Source organism: Rhipicephalus sanguineus, chromosome 8 (genome assembly GCF_013339695.2).
Source record: "Rhipicephalus sanguineus isolate Rsan-2018 chromosome 8, BIME_Rsan_1.4, whole genome shotgun sequence".
In the NCBI taxonomy this organism is placed as follows: Eukaryota; Metazoa; Arthropoda; class Arachnida; order Ixodida; family Ixodidae; genus Rhipicephalus; species Rhipicephalus sanguineus.
In genome coordinates, this window is record NC_051183.1 from 79,220,318 (window position 1) to 79,247,198 (window position 26,881).

General features: G+C 44.6%; 1 protein-coding gene across 1 annotated transcript; it reads right to left on the minus strand.

Annotated features, from left to right (window-relative positions):
- Positions 1 to 879: 879 nt before the first annotated feature.
- On the minus strand, positions 880 to 25,307 carry LOC119402148 (b(0,+)-type amino acid transporter 1). The gene is made up of 8 exons (XM_037669270.2): positions 25,200 to 25,307; positions 21,803 to 21,893; positions 16,845 to 17,048; positions 10,700 to 10,801; positions 8,028 to 8,288; positions 5,796 to 5,927; positions 4,959 to 5,055; positions 880 to 3,049 (listed from the first exon to the last, which is right to left on the minus strand). The coding sequence occupies exons 2-8, from the start codon at positions 21,804 to 21,806 to the stop codon at positions 2,269 to 2,271; spliced, it is 1,581 nt and encodes a 526-aa protein (XP_037525198.1). The 5' UTR covers positions 21,807 to 21,893; positions 25,200 to 25,307; the 3' UTR covers positions 880 to 2,268.
- Between the last annotated feature and the right edge of the window lie 1,574 nt (positions 25,308 to 26,881).

Sequence of the window (26,881 nt, forward strand, 5' to 3'; positions counted from 1 at the left end):
TCTCTATGCTAGGCTTACCTCTCACCCACTTAGCTTTGCCCAGGCTCTCCCTCTCGTCTGGCTTCGCTGTTAAAAAGGAAGAAATCTGAGCGAGGTGGGTCACACTTAGAATTACAAGTGCGAGAATGTGGCACTGCTTATATAATAATAATAATAATAATAATAATAATAATAATAATAATAATAATAATAATAATAATAATAATAATAATAATAGTAGCAGTAGTAGTAGTAATAATAGTAATAATACCCCTGGTGTCACATGGTCAATCTTTGATCACGATCGGGTTTGTCTGGATTAAATTTCTTGATCATTATTGGCTCCTTTACGCAAGCTGCAGAAGGGAGCCCATCATTGAGAAATATGACCCTGATCTGGCATAATGGCGATCAGCAGTGTGCCTTGTGACACCGGTATAATGCAAGTCCGACTGGGCACAATGAACTTACGTAATGAGACAATTCAATGACTGTAGGATGATATCTGAATTCAAATAGAAAGAAAGAAAGAAAGAAAGAAAGAAAGAAAGAAAGAAAGAAAGAAAGAAGAAAGAAAGAAAGAAAGAAAGAAAGAAAGAAAGAAAGAAGGAAAGAAAGAAAGAAAGAAAGAAAGAAAAAAAAGTGCACAGAGAACAAAATGAATATTATGTCGTAGAGTATCATAAGGTTTGGCTAAAATACAAACAATTTTGCGATTACAACATCATTCCGGCATAATCTGCATTAAGCGGCATTACCTGCATAGCCTGCATTAACGGAATCTACCAAACTCTTACCTACTAACAAACATGGCAACACCAGCCACCATTTGCCAATTTTAAACAAGAGTAACCAATATTAGAAGTACATTTAACTAATATTATCAAATCAAATCAAATCTTTATTTCCACCATGTACAATTTTACAGATGGAGGACAACGTAATGCATGGCGTGTGGGCAAGAGCAATGAAAAAAAGTAAAAAAAAAAACAAATTAAGTAGTCAACATTAACCAACATTAGCCTACGCTTGCCATATTAGTCAATTTGGATGTAGGCGAGTAAACATGGCACGCAAGGGCGCCGCTCGCAGCTTCCGCTGATCGCGCTGGGGCGTAGAACATGGCCTCGCATGTTGCACGCACGAATGTATCGTTAAGCAGGCCAAGGATATTCAAAGCAGGCCAGAAGGTTGTCGTGTTGTTGCGAAGCTTAGCAGGAGGTTTGACCTTCCAAGCGAAGTGTTGGCCAACGGGGCAATCCTGACGAAAAATATACCCGTACTACGTTATCAAGAATCTCAAATGACAGTACAGTCCGCATCGGTGGTACAGTGGTTACGGTGCTCGGCTGCTGAACCGAAGGTCGCGGGTTCGATCCCGGTCGCGGTGGTGGCATTTTGATGGAAGGCGGAATACTAGAGGTCCGTGTTCCGTGCGATGTCAGTGCACGCGAAATATAACACCTGATGGTCGAAATTTCCGAAGCTCTCAACTTTGATGTGCCTCATAATCATATCGTGATTTTGGCACGCAAAACTCCAGATAATATTATCTATTGCCACGCGCGTTTATTGCTTTATTTTGGTGTATGTTTTCACCCGGAAACACTGTTAGCAATGCTTGGCGCAGACCGCGCCGCAGTGTCCGGGAACCTTCAAAGGTTGTTTGAGATCATTCTGTTAATTACGCGCAGGGCGCGAATAGTCAGGTTTATTCGAGAACTTACGCGAGCACCAGCAATAACGCTAGAAGGTTCGATGACTGATGTATTAAGGACGACGCGTTCCTCCGGTGATCAGATTACTCGACGGCCGAGGCCTCGCCGCTATCAGTGTACAGCGTGAACTGCTTGTACAGACAGAAGCACAATTGTCGAGCGCGTGGCTGTGGACGCTGTTGTTGTCTGCAGCTGCTACCTCACGTTAGCTACAAGCTTCCGTTCGAGCTTGAATTATAGCACAAGGAACTAACATGCAGTTTGGCTATGTTAGGTATCATTACGGCGTCGGTCTTTGCATATTTCTGCAGAAAAGAACAGTTGAAGCGGCCGGCTGGGGGCTCTTGACAAGTGTGATTCCGTACTTTGACCTTTCGTTTTTCGGGAACAAGTTGGCCCAGTGAAGAGTTTCGTATGTACGAGTCTTGTTGCAGCCTTCTTCGCTCTCACAACCACGTGACACTATACGTCTTATCAACATGCTCAAACAGTCGCCTTAGTGTACTGACACCTACAAGACCATTCACGAACAATAACGCTCGCCGTCATTCACAACACAAACACACGTCTATCACATCTTCTCTTTCAACATGATCTCCAGATCGTTCGTGCAGGGCGCCGAAAGCAGAACTTTCTGGAGGAACCGCGTGATGGATTTCGTTCCTGGAACACTGCACGCGAACGCCACGAACACGACGTAGTACACACCACCGGCCACCAACATCGCTAGGATGACCACGTACTGCACGTAGTCTGCTGGTCGCAGTAAGGGGATCACGAACAGCGCGATCGACACGAGGAACTTGATGACCGCCAGGGGCAGCGGAACGGCGTACGGTCTGTGGGCGTCCTTCATGGTGCGCCGGAGGCCGAACAGGCACAGGAGCACCACGATCTCCCACATGTTGTCGAGGAACACGGATGCTTCGACGATGTACGACACGGAACCGATGAACGTGAATGCCAGGGCCAGGGTTCCGCGCAGCATGATCGCAGCCACCGGCGTGGATGACTGGACGGTGATGCAGGAGAAGATGGGTGTCAGGTGTCCCTGTCTGGACGCTGCTAGGATGACGCGCGCGGAGCTGAAGAAGCCAGCGCAGAGAGTACCGAAGGTGCTTATGGAGACGGCCACCGGTATGACGCCAGCGGCTTTGACTCCCCACGTTGCGGCGGTGAAGGACACGGCGATCGCTTCGGAGCTCGCGAAGGTGTACGGGTCCAGAACGACGAAGTAGGCCACGTTGGTGAGCACGTAAATAGCGGTCACCGTTAGGATGCCGATCAGGGCGGCCCTTAGAATGTTCTTGCTCGGCTCGGTGACCTCTTCGGCGATTAGGCATACCTGTTTCCTGGAACATGAAGAAGGGAAGCAGCGATATATATCCTCTTGCAGTAACAGGTTACTGAGCGGCAGTGGATGGAAATTTGGATGATAATTTTGAACCCTCTAGCGAACAACTTAGCTGCAAACTGCGTTTCTACGTTTGACCGAATTGTAGCCATGCAACCAAGGGGGCAGTGTTTTCTACTGTAATTGTTTTATTATGACCGGTCAAGATAAAAAAATATTCAGGCGACCTTAATGTTCCATATAAGCGTCTTTAATAGCGCTAGCCGCGAGCAGTTTTGTTCCATTTCCAGGCTCATAGGCGCGCATCCAATGCGGGTATTACCACACATCATTTCTTCTTTGTACGTGTGGTTCACACCTGCATATCCCTGGCCCACACCCGCATATTTTTTTTTTTAATTTCGAGAGTTTGCCCAACGGCATACATAGTTAAATATACAGGTAGAGGCCGGCTTCCGCTATATACATCAACAATGCTCTATGGTGGGGCCCATAGAGCCACAAATCATAATCTGGTGGTCTTGTCGGATGAAGGCCCACTGTTCTCAGGTAGCGCCGCCGTATCTGATTCAGGCCAGGGCATGTCCACAACAGGTGCTTGATTGTAACCGCGGACGCTTCGGTGGTACAGAATGGGCAAGTATCCCCAAATGGTCCAATGTGGTTGTTAGGAATAACCGTGACGTAGTTAACGAGCACATCACGTTATTGATGTCACGACCTATCAGTCATGTCAGTCATACATTCCTTCCGTGCCAATTTTGGTATCTTTTGCAGGCCTGCCCTTGGTCTTTAATAACATCCATTCGGTGATTTATCTGAGGTTCTGCGCAAGTAACGGAATGTCGCTAAGTTCTAGTGCCATAAAATTATAGATTATCAATAATGCTTCTCGAGAGGTTATTTTAACGCAGTATTCTGTATTAATTTCATGACTTATTTATCAATTGGCGCCTTAATATCAAGTAATGAGTTTCTCCTTCTCGCCTTGCTGGAATGATTTAATTGCTGAACTATTTCACCATAACATTGTGACCTATTTTTAGCCACAGTGACTAACAGACTATGTGAAGATGGTTAGCTGTACTTCTTGCTTGTTGTAGAGCTGCACTCATTGGACCTGGCGATGTTCTAAGCGTAGGGAAGAAACATAAGCGCGCACTATAAACCTTCGACGCAAAAAAAAAAGAAAACTTGGAGGACGCCTGAGCTGCGTCGTCAAGAGTAGATCGCGACAGCGTAATCGGGCTGCGTGCGCATCGCCTTCAGAAGTGCCGGAAGGAACAGAACGTATGTACGCGTAACATTGGTCGTTTCAAACTATCCTAGAATGCGTACTGCAAGTACAGTTGCAAAGTGCCCACTACACCATAAGTCTTCCTTTTGCGAACTTGCGAAGTACCCACTACGCGTCCGTAAGGTGCCAGGCGCACCTACGCCGCTGCATACGTTGTGAAGGGTGGCCAGCTCTAAACCACCCACTCGTTACTCAATTTACCTGTTTTGACGCCTGGGGGGATTTTGCGATCCTGCCACGCAATATTACATGCGTTAAGGAGACTCCTCCCACTACGTGACATTCTTATAGCGTTTTTTTTTTGTTTATGAAGCGGTTTCAAGCAATGGCTTGGCTCCATGGTAAAACATCTGCTTGCCGCGTAGAAGGCCTGGGTTCTATTCTGACTTGAACCGAATATTTTTTTATTGTCTATTTCTTTGCATCGATCTCGAACTTTCGCTCACGGACAGCGGCGATTTTTCACTCACAACCAACGACGCCGACACCAACACCGGAATTTCTGCGAAACGCGCTCTTCAACGATATGGCGTTAACGATAAATAAAGATGCCCGGTGGTTTTGAATACCAACATCTATGACACATCAACACGCATGTGGCTAGGCTCACCAGCCTCCGTAGGAGAAGAGTGCACCGTAAAATGCCAGGACGAGTCGGCTCGCAGACTCAGGCTTGTTGAATATTCCTTCACCTTCAAAATTGTTCCCTGAAACAGAGGCCATATTGTATACGTCGTACTTTAAGCGAAAATGTTTTACTACTGTAAGTGGTTGCGAAAAATAAATGCAAGGTCGGCAACTCATTTCAGCGGCAAATACCAACGATGCCCAGACTGTTCTTAGGCAAATTATATTTCTTATTCGAGCTTGACTGATGTCAACAGAAGTTAGTATATTGCCCGCCCAAGAGAGGCGCGATATGACATCGAACAGGAAGATTTATGAGGGGCACACACAGAATTTAGATGCGGATAGATAGCGATATCTAGGACGAGAAGAATGGTTTGAAAAATATGCTTATTTTTATATAGATTACCAGAAACTGCTTGCGGTTAAAAGCCGACTCTTCGTGTTTGACTAGACATACGACTTCGACGGACATTGGGAATAGTCGTCTTTCATTATATACCGAATACGAAAAAATGGTGCAGCTTTCAACATCAAGAGATCTTCAGCAAGTAAAGTAATTCAGGCAAGGTAGCCTAACCAAAGGCTTTCCGCTATTTCAGTAGGCGTCGATCTATGAAAGGCGGCAACATGCATTGGGGTGGTCTGGCTAGCAGCGAAGCAAAAAAAGCTCTTAAAAATAGCGTTAATTTAAAATATGCCAAGAAATCTAAGGTTTTAATCACATTGTGTCATATTTTACTTGGACATGCAACACACTCCCATCTTAATCACCTTTACTGTAATAAGTAAATCAGAAGTAAAAAAAGTTTTAACTTACGGGTAGTAGTGGAAGCGAATACTGCGGCAGTAATAATGACTGATATCAAAATGAGGCACTTGATGCTGGACAAGATGTCTTGAACTCTCGCAGATGTCTTCACAGAGAAGCAGTTTACAGCTGTTGCCAGGGCTGCGAATATACAAGACGCAGTTCATTTAAAATATGTCACTGTTTGTCTCGCGATATTAAAGAAGTACTGCCACAAATTTTTGAACATCTTCGTCTTGTTCTTTTATTTAACAACACCGGTGGCGAGAACCCAAAAAGAAGATTGTGGTGTATTGCAATGCGGTGAATATACTTTGAAAACTGTTGCCTCAAAAAGTCATTTTCGCTTTCGATATCACGGAGCTGATTTCACAGTGACGTGTCCAACACAGTCTCACGTAGGGACAGCTGCTCGTGACGTATACTAACAACAGCTCTATCGTCAGCAGTCAGTTGCACATTGTGCACATAAACAACAAGTAAATTTTCGTCCAGCCACCCCGACAGTGACTTCGGCGATTTCGGCCGCATGCATGACGCGATATTCGTAAACCCAGCGAATGGTGTTGGCTCGTCATGTAATATTCATTGCTGTGGGGCTGGCTTGCAGATGCTGGGCGATGAAAACTTTGAAATCAAATTAAGATATCTTATGTATGTTTCCATGGCTCCACACTGTCCGACAATAAAACGAGAAATATTCCATTTTTTTGGTGCCTCAAATTGTGTCGGCACTCCCTTAAACGCGCGAGCAATAATGACTTTATTTTCGCTGTTTCTCGCAAACCCTTTCGAGAAGCGGCTTTTAAAATACTCCAGCGCAGTTATTTGGAAGTCTATACCAAAGGCAATGCCAAAATATTTTGCCCAGGTTGTCAGTCTCTAAAAAACATTGTTATTTGAAAGTTTGAAAGCGTTTGCTATCGCTCGTTATCTCGTTACCAAAATTTGTAGTTTAGTTGTTCAGTAACCAGCTACACGTGTGATTTACAGCTATTATCTTGAGTCACCACATAGGCTAAATAGTTAAAAAAACTTCCTAGTACAAACTAAGTTTGATTTGATTGTGAAGAGCTGATTGTAGCTATCTGCCAGAAGGCTGTTTTATATTAGGATCCAGTCGCAATGAGGAACTCATTTTATGCTACGCACCCACATCTTCATTATCGGTTATCAATACCGTAAAGAGCCTGAAGAGCAGTTTAGCAGGCCACGTAATGCGTAGAAGAGATAACGGGCCGCTATCTCTACTGCAACAAGGGCCTACAGCAGGTGTTGCAACAGGTCCCTACAGCCACGCAGAGTCTCACAAGCGTGCCGTCATTCACTTTTTCAGGCGCCTGTTTTCAGTGGTTACAGGAGATGAGTACAACCTGATGCCGTTGTCGTTAGCTAGCGCAGAGCGAGGTATCGGATGGCGTTATATTACTGCTTACTTCTCAGACCAGGGCATACAGACCGGGGCCTCAGCTGCATAGCTAGAGTGCTTATTTTTTTTAGCTAGAGTGCTTATTATTTTGAAACGCTCATGTGAGCATCGGGAGTCATAACGCTATCCTATTTTCTCCACCGATCGAGGCAGTCGAGCATTGCGTTGAAAGTGGGTTCATTTAGTATCGTCTTTTTTGCCGCCAAATGTAGCCCTCGTATCTAGAGGCCCTCTTCCCTCATCGTGATTCGTGGTGCTTATATGTTCGGTTGTTTTCAAGAAAAGAAACAGTTGTGAGTTCGTACTCGCTTGTCTCTATTGTTTGCGTCCCTGTCAACTGTGCGCGCTACAAATTTAACCATGAATACCTACCAACTCGCCCAACTATCAGTTTTACTGGTCAATTTTAATTCGCCTACAGAGCTGCTGCGGTCTCTCTCATTAGCTTTTAATGTTGCCATTACAAAATGTGACAATATGGTAGAATTTGACAGTGTCCGAAATAGCACACCAGGTGATGTGCTTGATGCTGTCGTGTTAACCCTGCGAAATTCATAATCTCATATACCCACGTAAGTCTGTGCCTCTCCTTGGTGCGTTTGACTTCCTTTGGAATCCGGTCTGTCAATATTAAGGACGACCGGTTATCACACCGAGGCGCTAACCTTGCCGTACCCGTGTCCGTTTCTTTTTCTTGATTTCGTCTAAAATATCCGTATGCCTAGTTTGTTCCCCAACCCACTCTGATCTCTTTTTGCTCGTATTTGAACCTTTTTACCACACAATATTTTAGCCGCGTCGAAACAACTCACTGGTGAAGCTCAACGCGACAAGCACGGTCGTCTCGTAAGGTGCTTCGCAGGTAGGGTAGATGACGCTGAGCGCGTAGCTCGAGAAGGTGAGACCCTGCAGTGCGGCGCTCATTGGATCCAGGACCAGAGAGTAGCACCACATCTGCAGGAAAGGCACCGCGTCGCCGAAGCGACCCAGGACTTTGCTAGCAGCCGTCAGGTACGCATAGTCTCCGCCAGATGCCGGCAGCAGCGTCGCCAGCTCCGCGTAGCACAGTCCGCCTGCAGGAAGTACAGACAAAAATTCGCGACAAGCCCGTATTTAGAGCGTTTATACGCTCTATAAATAGTAGTTATTTTGTTTTAGTGGCGAAGCTCCTAAAGCCGTGGGTTTGTCCCTCCTAGCTCGTACGTGACCGCCTATGCCGTGCGTATGTGCCAGTGGTGATGGCAACGAAGCAGCGCGAGTGTTCTTGGCCCAGCGCAGGGACGAAGAAGACGTTGCAGTTCTTTCTCTGATCGATAAACCGTGTTTGTTTGTCGTGCTCCGTGTCCTCGTAGATCCCACTTCATTACACTGGTGGAGGTGCGGGGTAAGCTTCATGCTTGGCACTCCATCGCGGAGCCGACAATCGAGCCCGGAATCACCACCACGCGTCGAAACACCGGTCCACCGATTCAGTCGCCGTCTGCTAGTCGCCGTCATGACCGTGTACCTGCACCCAACCTATCGGGGACGTCAAGTCGTTTATAGACGCTGCGTTACGTGACTACGACAACAAGTACAAGAACCGTCCGTTTGTGCTGGTTGGGGACTTCAACGTGGACCTCATTGCCAATGACTGTATCGTGCAGCACATGTTTTCCAAATACGCACTCGGATGTATCCATATGCAACCTACCACGATCCGAGGGACGGGCATAGATTTAGTGTTTACAAACTTCCCACTGCAGCCAGTACAAGAACCTGTCTCGCTTGATTTCACGGACCATTGAAGCTGTCATAATGAAGGGACCTCGCAATCCAGCCGCCATGACAACGACGAAATGAAAAGAACAACCGAAGAAACGAAACAACAAACGAACAAGAACAAAATAAAAGTTGATTTTGTATAATATACGCACAGTCTTACGTCTTTCTAATGATGTAATGGGCTAACTTTCACGGGAGAGTTACGGTTTACCGATGATCTCCCCCTCTCGAGCTTCGCCCACTTATCATCATTCATTCCGTGGATATGGCGTGATTTTTTTTTTCCTACGTGTGACTCTCACTTCTATAACCCCCTTAAAGGGCCCCTCACCCGGTGACATAACGAATTTTAGTTAGACATTGGAAGTTGTTGCGAGCCCAGTAAAGATCATTATGCCACAAGAAGTTTTGTAATCGGTCCGTTAGAAGCTGAGAAAAACAATAATTTGTAGCAGCGCGAAACCATGATGCGAGGAGGCGAGCTGCAAACTCTTGCCTATACTCTTGCCGCTCGCCCCGTGTAGCCTCCGCAAGCCAAATCCCTTCCCTGCCTTCATCGGCACGCGAGCGAGAGGATCACATAACGCATACGCATGAAGACGTCATGCGCACACAATGTCACGTGCGCATGACGTGCCCGAACCAGCCCGAGCCCCCGAGACGCGAGTGCTTTTGTGGCGGCGTTCTTTGCACTTCATCTCTAAAAGTTATGCCGAATGCGCCCTCGCCGATCGCTTGGCTTTCAACCTATTACCACTATGCTATTACTGAGCACGAAAGCTGCGACATTTGTACGGACGCTAGACTGGCGGTGTGCCGCATGAACATCTAGTTAGACGCGGGAGGATAAATGAGCATAATGAGCACTGGAACGCGTTAGAATATTGTGAAGGGTGGCGTCTGCACGATGTGCAAAGGGCGAGAACACGAACGCGTGCGAAACGCAGGTGGATTAGTCTCGAATCTCACTGCGATTTGCAGTAAAAATGAAAAAAGAAAACGCACACATTCCGTTTGTGTGGTTTATCATTAATATCAAGTTTTATTCATCCATTCAAGCAACAAATTACACAAACAACACGTCGTGTCGAATATTTATCGCAGTGTCACGGGTTACTGTTGGCGACGTCAGAGCACAGTCGTCTACGTAGAGGAGCGACGTCACAGCACAACCATCTACGTAAGGCCATTTCACCATGTACGTCATCCCCTCATTCTCTAGGCACGTGGCCGCGAGAAAGACAAGCAGCGTTCAGCTTGAAATTTGACTTATTTACGCGGCGCGTAGCATTGCAAATTTTGGCAGGCGTAATTGTGAACGCCCAGTGCATGCATTGCGCTTGTAAGCTCAAAATTACCAAACCTGGTGAAGCGCCCTTTAAGAGAGACACATTGACTCTCCTTCGGAGAGCCATGGTACTCTGAAAAAGACATTCGTTTTTTGAAGTTCCTCAGATGAGGGCTGTTGAGGTTTATCTTCGAAAACCCCGGCGCGAGCACAGCATCAGGAACAACATAATATTCTTCCTGTTGTCAACGGCCTTTCACTCTCCTTGCTTTAAGTTGAAGAGAAGAAAGTGTTATTTTCAACAGGTAAAAACCTTTCTGTATAATTCAACACTTAAACAAAAGGTACAAACAATACAATCGCAATGTTTCTTTTTTCATTTTGAGGTTCGTGTTTGTTATCTTCTGAAACATATGGTAAGAACAAACTCACCTATGATGCTTAAGATTCCACAAACAACCCACACCAGCAGGTCTACACCAATGGAGCCAGAGTTTCTGAATACGGAGCTAGGTGTGACGAAAATTCCTGAGCCTGCAAAAAATAGAAGCAAATAAGAAAGAGGCAGCATTGCCTGTTTAAACTTAATGAACCCAGTAGCCGAAAGCTTCAGAAAAAAATCACAGCATATCCACGGGGTGAATGATGATGAGTGGGGCGAAGCTCCGGAGGGAATCATCGGTAAACTGTGAAACTCTTCCGTGGAATTCGCCCAGTACATCATATAAAGAGTGTGAAACACCGTGTATATATATATATTAAACATCAAACCTTTATTGTACTGTTGGTTTACGTGGTCCCTTCATTATCATCGCTTTGTGATCGGTGAAATGCAAGGAAAATGTCCGCTCCCGAGCGAAAGAGAAAGCGCGCCAAGAGCGAGCGCGACTCCGAGCGAAAGAGAAAGCGCGCCAAGAGCGACCGGTGTTCCCCGCTCGCCCTGTGAGAATTAACGGCAAGGCTAGAGGGAAGACAGGACGCGCGTAGCGTTCCTCTATCGCGTTCCACGACGCGAGGTCGGTAGCATGCCCAACGAACGCCAACGGAACGCTATCGTGCGAGAGTGCTCCGGCTTCGCATCGCCTCATGGTCCCATTTAGCGTCCCAAAACCAAACGTCTTGCTCAAGGTGTGCGTTGCGTTTTTCGTAGAAATAATCTCTTTATCATGTACATTAAGACGAAAACTTTGAAAGCTCACTCGAGTATACCGCCCGCAAAGTATGTCTTTTAGTGTGATTTAACTCTCGTACGGCAGGGTCCTCGCGCCGTTGATGATCGGCGCTCGCCCGTTGCCGATCCACCTCGCCCGTTGCCGATCGGGCGAGGTGGCTACATACTACTACTACTACAAAGGAGGGAACGACCCACACCCTAAGGAGCTTCGCCCCTAAGAATCCACAGCATATCCACGGGGTGAATGATGATGAGTGGGGCGAAGCTCCGGAGGGAATCATCAGTAAACCGTGAATACTCCGAGTAATTCGCCCAGTATATGATCAAGTCAAAGCGTGAGAAACACCGTGTATATAATAAACATAAAACTTTTATTGTACTGTTGGTTTACGTGGTCCCTTCATTACAACGGTCCCCCTAGCGTACGTCACCACAATAAATCGAACGATTGCCTTCCACCAATGACACGTGTCACATGTGAATCTTCCGTGAATTCTGCCCAGTACATCATCAACGACGTGAGATCGGGCGCGTTTATACTAAAGGGTCGATGAGAGTCATGGCGACTTGCAGCTCACTTTAATTTTACATGTACGCTGTGAATTTTTATTGTTTAATCACGCACAGGAGAAATCTCACACAGGATTTTGACCTCCCTAGAGGTCAAAATCCAGTGGCTACATATGCGGGGTGGTCAGGGAACAGTTGTGCAGGGCGAGCAGTCGGTTTTTTCGATCAAGAAACCCGCTACCTGGAAGTGATACTGTGAAGGTGACAGCTTTCGCCGATGACATCACATTGTATCTGAAGAATGAGGACAGCCTATCCCGTAGTCTACGGCTTTTCGCTGAATATGGAAATATTTCCGGTGCCTAAGTCCCTCTTCCGCCTTCAAAAAAGCGGCTCTCTTCGTATTTTGGGGCTTGATCATACCTACTACGGCATAACATCCTCCGTGTGGGTTTCAGTACTCGAAGATGTAAAGACGCGTCTGGGAAGCGCAAGAGTACGATTTACCGCTGTTGGAAAGAAGGTACTTAGCACAGACAGTATTTTGCGGCCGTGCATGGTACATTTCTCATGTTGTGCAGCCCTCCTTGCGAATAACTAGGTCGTTGCAATCCCTTCTTGGCTTGTTTTAGGGGCGAAGCTCCTTAAAGCGACACCCGTTCGTCCCCGTCGTAGTGCGTAACCAGTCTTAACGCAAGTACCAGATCTTGACCTCCAAGGTGGTGCCGGTGGAAGATTTCTCCTGTGCGTTGTTGAACAATAAAAAATTCGCAGAGTGCGCGTTAACTAAAAGCCGAATTCTTCTGTTTCTCATTCCCCATTAGCAGCCATTGGCATGTTCCAGTAAGAAACGTTAGTAGAAGTAGAAGTGTAAGTGTTAGCTAAAAGGCGACTTCTTCTGTCTCTCATTCCCATTAGCAGCCATTGTTTACCTCCAAGGTAGTGCCTGGTGAGATTTTTCCTGTGCGTGATTAAACGATAAAAATTTTGTTCAAAACGCCGTTGATTGATGAAATAAACCAACGAAAGACGCCAGATGTTTTCTAAAAGCAAAACGAAAGAACGCCAGATGTTTCTAAAGCAAAACGAAAAGACGCCAGCTGCTTAACGAAAGACGCCAGATGTTTTCTAAAGCAATGGTTTTCTAAACAATGAAAATTCACAGCGTACATGTAAAATTAAAGTGAGCTGCAAGTCGTGATAACTCATCGAACCTTTAGTATAAACGCGCCCGATCTCACGTCGGGAATGATGTACTGGGCAGAATTCACGGAAGATTCACGGTTTACCGATGAACCTCCGCAGCTACGCCCACTCATCATCATTCACTCCGTGGATATGCTGTGATTTTTTTCTGGTCGGGTGGCACTGAGCTGGTTTGCCGCGCTGCGCTTGGACAACCACGCAACAGTGGTGGATTCGCGTTCCCATCTGTGTCTGTTCGCTGCCGGCTGCTTGCTCTGCGATTCTTGCTTCGCTTTCTAAACGGTGACCAGTGTCCAGCACGTGATCTTGCCTGCTATTTCTTAGGCATAAAGTTACGCTATTTGTTACCGGGAGCACGTCTTAACTCCGCGCCGCAAGTACTTAACGTGCCTGCATTTTACTCCACGGCAGTAGCATTTTATCGGCACGCACAGCAGGTTTGCCCTGATGTGGGCATTCTAGAAAACCGGGTTGTAGATACAACGGCAGCCCTGCTGCTCCCTCTGGTTCCTCCAGCCCGTCTAGTACGTTTGAGTCGTGTCTCGTGGAGCGCGATAACGGCATCCTTTCTACTTGGTCATCTCCGTGACTTCATGCGGCGTCTGGGATGGAGAGTACTCCCAACACGAGACAGGCTGGTGAGATGGGGCATGGTCCCATCTTCCACTTGTCCTAACTGTCCGCTACAAGAGTCCAACCAGCATGTGCTGCAGCAGTGTGTAATTGCAAGGGTATTTTGGGGAGCCGTTAATACTGGTTTTCGTGGCCTAGGAGTTAATCGTTTCGTCACATCTGGCGGCTGCTCGCGTAGTCGCTTTGCACGCCTTCTAATTGCTGCGGGGGCTTTTTGTTTGTGGCGTAACAGGTGTGAGGCTGTTGGAGCGGGTCGCCGTCGCCGATCTCTGTTTCCAATTCTGGAACGATTGTACTCTACCCGAACTTATGTCCTATTTGTCGGAGGAATTGTTCTTCCTTGGGGAAGAGGAATTCCTACGGCAGTGGTCATGCCGTTTACTGTCGGTGGTTGATGGGCGTGTGCAACTGGTTTTCCATCTAGCCTGGTTCTTGTAGCCAGGTCATCAGACAGAGCTCGATGAATGTATATAATATGTATGTATTTATTATTTCTGTGTGTGCATGTTCCCGTATCCGTGTGGGTTCTTGTATATATACATATCATGCTAACATTAATTCAATTCTGTACATTGCCTGCGCCATACCATCTGTTGTACATATGTGCTTGTATGTTCACGAAGTCATGCATATTATGTGAAAATAAGATTGTTGTGAGTGTATGTTAGCCCACAGTAGCATGTGTTGAAGATGTCCTGTGGACTTGGACTTCTGTGTAAAAATGTTTCATGTATATAGTGCTTAGGCATTTGCATATGTTACTGTCCTTGATTACGACACTGTACCCAACTGTTAGTAGCATCCTGTGATCAAATAAACTTTTTCTAAACCCAGAAACTCGCTAGCAGACGCTGTCTGCGTCGGCCTCGCGAGGCGAGAGAGGGGGGGGGGGACTAGAGCACGCATCTGCAACGCAGCGAGCGTCTCCGCGCCATCTAGGGATCTTTCTGAGAACTAGAGGTGGCTACGACAGCGCCATCTGCGAACACTCCATGAACTAGAGGTGGCTACCTACTACTACTACTACTACTACTACTACTACTACTACTACTACTACTACTACTACTACTACTACTACTACTACTACTACTACTACATACTACAGAGGAGGTACAGACCCACACCCTAAGGAGATTTGCCCTTAAAATCGACTCTGCCATGAGTTCCTAGTTCAGGTCCCCCCACCACCCGTTTGATCGTGTTTTAGATGAAGTTCAGGAATGAATGAATGAATGAATGAATGAATGAATGAATGAATGAATGAATGAATCCTTCGGCTCTGGCGGCTTCTTTGACTCGCTGGATGGTCCAGAGTTTGTCTTCTGTGATTAGGTAGGAGCAAAAAAAAAAAGCTATTGGTTCGTAAACTTCGAATGCGGGGCAAGCTGGGAGGCGGCTCTGCTCAGCGCCGTATATGAAGTTTAGTAATAGATATAAATTTTTTATTTCCGTCTAGGCACATGCATTCAGGGAAGCGTTGAAATGCTAGAGAGATTAAAATTATGACAAACACAAAACTATCAAGTTCAAACTAGATTTATGCGAACCTGAAGCCATTGACAAATTTAAGCGTGCAATCTTGTTTGTCACGATTGTGGTAGAATGGATATGATTCAAAGGGAAGCTTTCGAAAGAAGGCGATTGTGGGTAGACGGGCCCGTTTTCTTGTTAGACACAGCTGTTATAAAGCAACGAAATACTGTAGCCAAGGAAAGCATAGCGAAGCATGGTTCTGTAGTTCTAACTCGAAGGATAGTAATTATATGTAGGGACTATGAACTAACCCTTTCAGTCCCAGTGATTCCAACTGGAATCATAAATTTTGTAGGTCAGTCAGCAAGCACGTGGTAAAGATAAAGCATTGTTCTTATTCAAGAGCTCATATTTAGCACCGGCTCTAGATGTGGTGCCAACCTGGTACACTCAACAAACGAGGTCACATGTGAACGAAGAAATTACAGAAGTGGTAACGCTATTCGTGAATTTTGCTGAGGCAGCTTCTTTCACTATGCAGAGTAGGGCACTTATCTTAGTTCTGTGTTGAAAATTGGAATTTTGGCCATTGGGTACTGTGCTATCCCATTGAAATAATTTTTAAGTAAGAAATTACGAAAAAATTATGGAAATATTACACAATAATAAGTATTTTACAAATTAATTCGGTCCGTATTTACTCTTGATTGAAAAGTGGGAGGACAAATTTTTTCATGTTTTTGAATTACATGATAATGCGCATTTCAAATTTTGAAAACCAGTTGCTTACACCAAAAGAAAGTCGAGACTGAAAGGGTTAAAGTGGACGAAAGAACGTCTTGCCACCGGTGGGGACCGTACCTAGACCTACGATACTCCACCAATTGAGCTACGGCGGCGGCCACTCCTCCATCCACTTTATTGGGTATTTCTGTAAGTGCCATTCTGTGAGTGTTAGCCAACGCCACTCGTAGCCACGGGGTCGAAACTGGAACATTCTTTCACTATAATCCTTCGCGATACGATGGCGTCCTCATTCGGAGACGCGACTCACTTTTGCCATTTCTGGACGCTACTGGCAAGGAAGAGACCAGAATTACTGAGCTTATGATGAAATAAGTATTCTTGTTGCCTAGAGTTTCTTTGTATCACTTTTAGTTGAAATATTTTGCTTCAGACGATCGCCTTGGTGAAGGCAGTACCGTGCTTAACGAGACGTTGGACGTGGCGTGTTTCGGCAGGAATTTCAACATAATTTTTTCACCTTCGTAGGAATGCTCGCTGGCATACCTATCGCACGTTAGTTGAGCGGGTTGTTGAAATCTGTTTTCGAAGAAATATATGATGACCGACTGTACAATATTTGGATAATAATTTACGTTGTAATTATGATTATTTGCTCTAAAACACACTATACGTTATTCTAACACTTCGACTTGCTTCAACTTTAGTCTCTAAACATTTGGCATCAAATTTGGCATCAAATTTGATGCCAAATTTGAACCCATTTGGCATCAAATGCATTTATAGACAGTTGATCATAATGCGTGTCGCAAAATGATAAGCGCTAAGGTTGCTCACCAATGATACTTCCAATAATAAGGGCTACTGCACTTCCAAGCCCGACTTGTCGTTTCAGGGCCGCCTTCTCAGTTGTCGCAGGGGGCGCTGCCGGTGTCTTTTCTTTGGTCGCAGCAGGTGTTTGGCCTTTGGCATTGCCCTCGGGTTGCGAAGCGCAGTTTTGCTTAGCCGCCTTGTCCTTGACCACGTAGCTCGCTGTCGACCCTGTGCTCGCGTGTGAGCCATCAGCGTCGTTCACTTCTATTTCTCAAAATTAACTACAAGTGAGCAACATAGAGTATACACACAGTTTCTATAAATAACCACGGTAGTCATAACAAATGATGCGAGTGCATATAAATACGCTATGGGAAATTGATTTCTTGCTGTTTTAGTATACTTGCTTGCTTTATTTTGTGTTTCCTACTATTAAGGTGATATGAAACTCACTTGAAATGGCAAAAAAATTCAATTTTGAGATTTTGCAATCACCTGATAGACAATTTCTTTATCTTTCATAAAATATATTACACTTGGGTACTAACAGTTTCAGAAACAATTTTTGGTCCTTATTCTTTGAGACGTTGAAAGGAAATGCGCCCCCTACGTATAATCCTGCATTTTTCTCAAGACAACATTTTTGGAGTTTGTGTACCTTTATCTCGGGAGCTATCAGGCCCAAGCAAATAAAAATTCTCGCATGCATTAAAAAGTAGAATTTACATAACTGGAACTCGAATCTGTAGCTCGGGTGCTTCTTTATTTTTTTCAGCAAAGAAATAAACCATTCATAACTCGTAATTTTCATACATCGACAAATGTAAAAAAACATAACAAATCTAGTTTTATTGTACGCGCACAATTTTAGCTCCACTTCTGTAAAGCGTTGGTAGCAAAATCGCAATGTTCTGCAGATAGGAGGCCTTAAGAAAAAGTACATATGTATAAATACTAAAAAAACAAAAAGATAAAAACTAAAAAATCTAAATAATAGTAATTTTGAGTTCTAATGCAACCTGCGTCTACCTCTAAAATACCTTGAAAATTTTATAGCCTTAGCTTTTATTACCCCTGCTGTACAGCCAAATTTTGGAACTCACTTTCAGAGCCTAACCGCACCTTAATTTCTGCATGCTATTGTTAACTCCATTAAAATTTTTAAAAACTTGATTCCTCAGTGCCATTGGATTCATTTATGACAGTAAAGCGATTAACCCTAAAAAGAATTCCATCGTTTTCAATGAATTCAACGAGAAAAAAAATGTTTTCCTAAGCTAAACCTTCTTTCTGTTGGAGAACTTTTTGCAATATAATCCGCGAACAATCTGTATTGTTTGTCTACGAATAAAATAAAAATAAATGCAAAACAAGGAACAGTTAAAAAGTAAGGAAACACGTCGGTAGTGTACCGAATGGGAAAAAGAATTTGAAGAAATTGTTTTAATTCTGAGTTAAATGTCAGGATGTGTTTCTTTATTTTCTTCCAATTTCAATTGTACATGCAGTTTACAATAACTGTTAAGTTTATCTGTCATTGAGTCATTGTAACTAAGCTGCGGCTTTCGAGCAGGAGAGTGACATTCTTTTATGTTTCTGCCGCTTTCGTAGGTGCGAGTAAATATTAGTGATGTAGAACTATCGATGGTACTATCGATACTATCAATAGCTGAGTCACTATCGAACCATCGATGGTAAAAGATACTATCGACAGGGCTATTGATAGTAAAAATTCGGTGCAACTATCGATAGTATAAAATCAACAGCACAAACTCATTCCAGAATAAGCTTGTTTCCCCGCGCGCGTGGTACATAATGGAGTCGGAGGAGGAGGCTGAAGGGCATGAAAGTTGGCGTGTTTGTGGTCTTCGCCTGAGTGTTTGGCTGACACATGATCATAAAGTCAAACTGTTCATCTGTAGCGGGAAGGAAGGCTTCACATGTGGTGGAACTGCGCTGCTTCAAATTTACATTGCATTTTATGATTTCAAAATAAGAAATGCTGTTTTGAGAAAAACGCAGGATTATATGTAGGGGGCGAAAATAAGGTGGAACTGGTTGCTTTTCGATGTGAATTTATTGATGGACATATTCCGCCATTTTCACTGCAGAAATAATTGATTTTTTTTCGCCAAAAGTTGCTCATAAATTAAGCGAAGCTGATAGAACGCTATCGCAAATATTTTGGCAATTTGGCCCACCAGCAACAGCATCATTATTCACACCACTATTGATAGTATTGTCACGTGGTTGTGACGGTGAAGAATGCTGCAGCGAGATTTGGAAATACTGAGCCCTTTATTTGGGCGAACTTGTGCCCAGAAAATCAAAACTAAAGAAAACCGAAAACAAATCACGCTGCTCACTGACAGCGCCGAGAACAGTCGTCGGCCGCCGAATAATCTGATCATCGGTGCAACGCGTCGTTTTTTATACACCAGTCATCGAACCTTCCAGCGTTATCGCTGGTACTCGCGTAAGCTTTCGAATAAACTTGACTATTCGCGTCCGGCGCGTAATATTAACAGAATGATCTCAAACAATTGTGAAGCTTCTCAAACATTACGGCGCGGTCTGCGTCAAACGTTGCTAACGGTCTTTGTGGGTGAAACCCGAATACGCCAAAACAAAGCAATAAACGCGCGTGGCAGTAATATCGCTAGCAATATTAACCATGGTATTACCGATTGCACTATCGATAGTTTGTCGATAGTAGTACTATCGAAAGTTTGTCTACACTATCGATAGTTAAAAAAAGCTATCGATGCTATCGATAGTCAATTTACCGATAGTTCTGCATCACTAGTAAATATAGAAATTGGGAACTAATCACTTTCCCTTACCTAATCATGAAAATGTCAATGAGGCATATGTAGGCATGTTCAAATGACATCTAACGGCGCTATTTTAAACAACGTAGTAATTGCGTGTTCACTTTTTTTTTTCTTTGGCTAATAAAGAAAGCGCGCGAAATCACAAAAAAATGACGTCTGAACACACTTCAGCACGCATCAGGAAGCAGCGCCCTCAAAGAGGATCACTGTGAGGTAGCTAGTCAATACTACGCTCCCACCTTTTTGTTGGTGGGAGCTAGTCGCGTGTTATTTTTCATATTTCGCAGGCTTTCTTTATCAGCAGGAAAAAATGGGCACGAAATTCATACGTTGCTGAAGATAGCTCAGTTAGATGTCATATGAGCATGCCTACATATGCCTCATTGACGTTTTCATGATTACGTTAATACTGTCGAGTGAGAACCATAATTGGGACCAATTAACTAAATCTCATTAACGAAGGAATTAGCAGTGGCTACTACAGTATGCAGGGCACAATATGCGCTAGGTGTGCTTCGCGTAACTTCGTTTCTCCTTTTTTAAATCGTGCTTTGTGATAAGTGGGACGCCCTGTATATGTCACGTGTTTACTCTTAGCGCGTTCGCTTGGTTTTTATTGTTGTGAATTCTCTGAGGAGGTTTGTTTATTTACGGCTGATAAAATCCGCTTATTCTGAATCTCTGGGTTGTGGTTTCGGTGAGCTCAGTGTAATGATGTGTCTTTTTTTTTTAATTTATACGTTTTATGCATGTGTTTTATTCAATCTTTTTCAATTTTTTTCCCTGGTAATCCATTTCCACTTCTGTTACTGGTGCTTAGTCACATGTCCGTTTCGCCATTTTTCTATATTTTTACGATGTTTTTGCCATATACTACACGATTTTGAGCTCATCTTCATTGCCAGATTGGTCTTACATGGCATCGAGTTGTAATTTTTCAGTTATTTACGAAGTTACGATTTCAACGCGATTCGCTCACTGAGATAGTCGCAAAACTATTTTATTTTTATTTTTTTGTATAAATCAACGTACGCATGCCAGCCACTGTGTCAGCTACGCGGCACTCTCTAATGACTTCGAGATGCGGACAAACGGTACGTGTGCACAAATGTTACGCGATGCTTTCGCAATCTTTGTGGCAACAAGGAAGATGGGAGCTCTTACGCGGTCGTTGCTTCACGATTGCACACCTAAGCGAACGATCGGAAAAACAGGTTTATGTTTGTTTTTATGTAGGAGTTATATGGTGACAACATTCAACAAGTGGCAGGGCCAGTGGACCGTTAGTCAAAGCTACATGGACACACGTGTAGCGTGAGCAAATGTACGAGACGGCTTGTCAATTCAACGGGACGCGTCTTTCTTTCGAGCGAACAGCGATTTTACACCAGAAAATTATCGTTCTGTTCACTTACACTCGCTTCAAGAGAATGCCTACAAGCATTTCCAGGCAATCAATATATTCAAAATATAACAGAGCAGGCTTACATTGTTCTCTTCGCAATCTCGGTAAACTTTAGCTGTTTTCTCGACGTCCATTTTGAATGTGGCAAGCTACATCGTTTCCAATTTAGCTGCTTTTAACACACTGTTTGCAGAGACTTAACAACATTATTCATTCATTATCAGCCTATTTTGTCCACTGCACGGCAAAGGCCTCTCCCAATGGTCACAAACTTACCCTGTCCGTTGTGAGCTGATTCCATGTTATGCCTGCAAACGTATTAACTTCTTCACGCCATCTAATCATCTACTGTATTCGGTTGCGTTTCCCACCCCTTCCTATCTATTCCTTCGCTCTCAATGGTCATCGGTTGTCTGTCCTTCGCAATACGTGATCAGCCCAGGTCAATCGTTTATCTTAATGTCAACTAGGGCGTCCGCTAGCCCTTTTTGTTCTCTGGTCCACTGTGGTGTTTTCCTATCTCTAAAGGTTACGCCTAATATTTTCTGTTGCATCGAACGCTGCGTGGTCCCTAACTTCCTTGTTATTTCTGCAAGATTGAGCCCCGTATGTTAGACGTGGCCATAAGGACTGACTATACGCTTTTCACTATTAAAAACAAACAATAATTTGTCTGTATAATTACGTCCTGCCGGGAAGAATACGACCATACCGAACCAAGCACGCATTGATAATTTACTCACCCATCCTGCCTCTGCCGAGCCACTAATTGAAAACCAGGACACGAAAGACCATGGTCAGCAGCTCAGTGTTCTTGGCTCGCTCCACCTATGGCTGCAAAGGTCGGGTTAATTCAGACGCTTGCTCCGAAGTTCTCACTCGGAACACGTAATTTCTCTTCCCAAAAAAACAGCTTGGCTATCCGTGAAGCAGGTATGGTAAGTGCATTGACACCATTTTAAGTAATGATCCAGCGCATACGCAGCTGCTGACACCATTATGGCGGCGCTCATCGCCAGTTTTGTTCTTACACTGCCACATTTATATATATATATAGCTTCCCAGTGAAGCGTCTCAATCATTCGTTTTAATTTAATGGACCACGCGCAGAATTCGAAAGCGATTTTCCGGACAAACATTTAGGATTTAGTTGCAGGGTGTGTTATTGGCTAGTGGCTCAAAATTCCGCGTCACCTTCCTGTCGTGTGCTAGACAGCTTTACTAGTGATCCACCAGCACAAAATGAAATGGCTCACAATTTTTTTTATTTTCTTTGTAGCATAGTGACGTCAGAAGCACGTGTGCAACTGCGGAAGTGTGTGCCTTTCCTAGTCATTCATGAGTAGCTGCACACACCCGCCACGGTGGTTTAGTGGTTAAGGTACTCGACTGCTTGAGATATAGAATCCCAGCCGCGGCAGCCGCATTTTCGACGGAGGCGAAAATGTTAGAGGCCCGTGTACGTAGATTTCGGTGCACGTCAAAGGACCCCAAATGGTCAAAATTTCCGGAGCCCTCCACAACGGCGTCTTTCATAATCATATCGTGGTTTTGGGACGTTAAACCCCAGAAATTACGGAGTGGCAGCACACACGGAAAATAAAGAAATGAACTTCACGGGCACACGTGGTGTCCATTTCTTTCTTTGTCTGTGTGTGTGTTGCGCAGCCAGTCATGAATCAGTACCAGCTTGCCCAATCGTCAGTACTGTTTCGTAGTGATGTTCATTGGGGCTTGATGCTCGTAAAGTTACGACACATTCCCGTCTCGCCCTATTAGCAGCAGCTGCGAGTATTGGGGAGCGTAATGGCCGTCTGTTGCACGGGTCAGCTGGGTGAATAGGTCTTAACAATGAACAAGTATGCCGCTGCTCTTATTCAATACATGCGTACGCAGCTCCAGATATTAATGACAAGCATTGGTATAGGACACAGCTGGCGAACTGGGTGGAAATTGACGAGAGCAGTTGTTCGACATATTTGGCAGGCGTGTGCTTTTGTTGAAGTTTATTTCAATGAACAAATGCTCACGTGGGCTATCATGTGTCTTATGGATATCTTCCCTTTCTTTTTTGGCGAAGAAGGAAGAGGTAGGCGGTAATAAATGATAATGAAGCTTTGGAATGTCAATTCTGAAGGCTAAGTGTTAAATTCCGCACCTTATTGCAGCTCATGCCGGCGGCTTTTCAACATATTACAATGACTACGATACATGTGAAAACTAGAAGAGCTCGCGGTATTGCTGTAAATGTGTGAGGGTGTTGTTAGTTGTCTACATAATAATGTTATGTCTGTCAGGTTTTGGATGGCTATGTTGATCTCTCTCACTGCTTTTGAGTTTGCAGGTCTGCTCATATTCAAGAACAATGCAGTATTTACTCATAGAAATGTAGGTTATCTCTATAGCGGACAGGTGCCGCTGAAGAACGTTAACTTAAAACTACCCCTTTGGTGGATCAAAAAGGCCTCAAATATCTCCCGAGGGGTGATCGATGTATAAGCGTTCCGTAACTCGAATTGTTAGAAAAAGAAATCAGCTATTTGACGTCACGCACGTGACAAAAATCTTGTAACCTTATCGTTTTTTTTTTCGCTCTTTCGTCTATCGACTTCTTCTTGGTTTCGTCAATAAAAATTTCAGTTGGCAGTCAGCGCCCGTCCTTGTGTCACTTTCCTTCGTCCTGTCTTTGCGCTGTTTTTCAAGTTTTAAGTTATGCACCAACTAGCCCGCCTTTCGCCGCTTCTCCAGAACGTTAACTTTGTCTAAGTGGCCGGGTAGGAGCTCTATATTAACCCCTCTACATGTGGCGTTGATGAATTGGCGGAATCCAGATGTTTCCCTTAACTGGATTACATATCATTTATACGACTGTTTCCGTCTGTCTGCCTCAGCGAGACTATTAGCAATGTATTTACGTTAACGTAAAAATATCACTTTCTGTAGACAAGCCTGCGCTTGTACCAAATGGCCTTGCGGGGACCACCAAACTGACTGAAATAATTTGCAAATACATTGAAAGCACGAAAATTGAAGGGTGCTATTACAAAGCGCTACATTAGAAACGGTCAGATGGAGTAAACAGGATAAATTGAGGCGAGTGTGGTTTCAGTTATAGATGTGATGAAAGCAAACACCTGGGCTAGTCGCCATGGATACTTCTGTAGGACCCGGATAGTTGGTACGCTGTTTTTTTTTTTTAAGTAATGGCCCACTACCTTGAAGTTCGTATTATATGCATGATCAGACGGACTATAATAATAGATGCGCGCCTAATAAATGCGCTCAAATGCCTCAGACCAGCAAAACAGTAATGGCTCGTCTTATATTCAAGCATGTGGCATGATATCCACGAATTCTGCAATTAACCTTGAAGATAAATTAGAATGCGAGTGTCAGAGTGGCGGTGCAACGAGCACAAATTCCGGCGGAAAGAATTATCGGGTCAATGTTACGCCGATCACCAGCGTGGCTAACGAGCAATTGCAATAAGCCCTGTTCGCTTATTCTTCTTCCAAAGTACACAAGACCCTAATTTTCCGTCGCTATATGATCGGCCGTTCCCTCTGGTGTTTCGTGATGTAATGATGGCTCGCTGAAGAGAACTTTTGTGACGTAATGCAGTGGTCAGAAAGAGCATGTCTGCTCGGCCCGAAGAAGTGTGCACCTTCTTCTCTAAGGTCCCTTTCATTTTTTCCCTTGTCTCTAATGGTTGCGCATTGTTTACGTTCGGAACGGGGCCGCTTCACCGTACAACCATTATCGGAATGACTCGATTCAGAACAAAGAGGTCTTCGTAATGCTTATGCCCCAAGGCAGAGCCACGAATGGCACGACCGAAACATTTGTGTCTTCACTGAACAAAATGCCGGTGCAAGTTTCGCTTTGCGCTCATGTTGGCATGTCCATGAGTCAGTTTCGGTTCTATCTCTCTGCTCAAGGTAGGCCTCGCGCACACACACGAACGGCTCCGCTTCGCGAAGACTTGGTACGCTACGCAGTATGGTAATGAGGAGATATCTAGATAGGCTACGTTTATGAGTGTATTAGTTAGCGGTTCGTCAAACAGAGTCGCGCGCCAACTTGGCTAAGGGCGGTCAATAAACAAAAACGACCATTTAGCGCTGCTGCTAGGTCACTTACCATGGTAGCTGCTGCGGAGCACAATTGACAAGCCAGGCAGGACCGATTAAATGTCGGTCAGTTCCGATTCGTGTAGTTGTACATTTCACGGTGGCCTATACTCGCGTTGCCAGCGGCATCGCAAACGCTCGAGGACTTTGTGGGAGAGGGTATACAGGGGAGGAGGAGGGGGAGGGTAGCTGCACGTGCGTACGTTTGCGCAAACAGGTTTGAAGAAAGCGAAGACTCCGACGAACTCAATGCCGAGGGAAAAGTCCTGGCGCGCCGGTCATTTGTTGCTTGCACGTTATTTCTTTTTTTTTTAATTTTATTTCTTTTCCCTTCCGTCGTACGGACTCGCGCTTCTGTTGGCCTCGGTGCACGCGTCGCGCGCGCGCGCATAGCAAACGACTTGTTGCTGCCGGCGCACAGTACAAGCGTAGACATTCTTCTCATCCCGTTACTTTATACGGCTGCTATATCTTTTTTTGTTGTTGTTGTGGACGCAGTGACCTTCGCGCTCGATTTCGCTTGACGACTGCCACGTTATAATACATGTCATGCATACCAAGAATCGTAACTTGAGCTTAAGCAACCGTTCCAACACGTACCCGGTTCGCCCAGATGTACAATTCGATGCTTTTCGCCTTCCGTTGAAGAAAATTTCAGGTTGTTTATGCTAGATTGCTTCCTCAATGTCAGTTCAAGAAATCCGGGAAATTGTACCACTTTCCAGTTCACGGTGATTAAGAACTTTGATTGGAAAAGAGGCATGCCGATCCCAGCGTTACCGAAGGAATTACGTAAGGAAATGTCCAAGGGAAAAGCGGAATTTCGTAAATGCAATTCTTTTACGTGGTTTTCTTTTACCCCAGATTCTCTAGATGACTTATCAATTGTTTATTGAGTGGCGTATGTCAACGAAACTGGGGACGTGGCTTTGTGTGAGTTGACGATAAGTTGCAGAACTATTGAAAAAAAATTGAAAAAAAGAATTCTTACAACACGCAGCCATCTGACATCAATCGTCAAAGTGCTGAAAGACTTCACCGTGTACATATTGTTTCATAAAACCCGCCTCATCAGTTTGATTGCGCGCTGGTGTATCCTTCTCATAATAAAATTGGAAATGTTTACAGAACACATTCAGGACGAACACGCTGTACTGCAGTAAAACTTGTTTTTAAGCTAGTTGGGGCATGCTTCAAGAAAATTAGAAGACGCAAACCATCAAGAAGGATAGGCGAAAGGAAGGAGCCTCTTTCCTTTCGCCTATCCTTCCTTCCCGCAGTGTAGGGTAGTATGCCGGTCCTTCTTGACTGGTTAACATTCCTACCTTTCCTTTCCCTTCTGTTCCTTCCTTCCTTCCTTCCTGATGGTTTGCGTCTTCTAATTTTCCTAATGCTGTACTGCTCATGCCATACTGCTTTTTACGTGCCACTGGCATTTCTATAGCTCGCACGGTGGATTCCACCGAATAAATGATCGATCCGCTCTCCAGTGTGATGTCTCACACGTACACACAAGTGGCGTCAGCGTGGCGCTTATGCATAATGCATAAATATACATAAAGAAATGTTTTCACAGTGTTCGGGCGGCGGGATTTTAAATCTAGGCCTGTACTGATGAATTCAATGCCTAAAACCTACCCTGCCACAGGAACATGTCCCATCAGGTGGAGTAGAACGCCTTCAAGAATATTC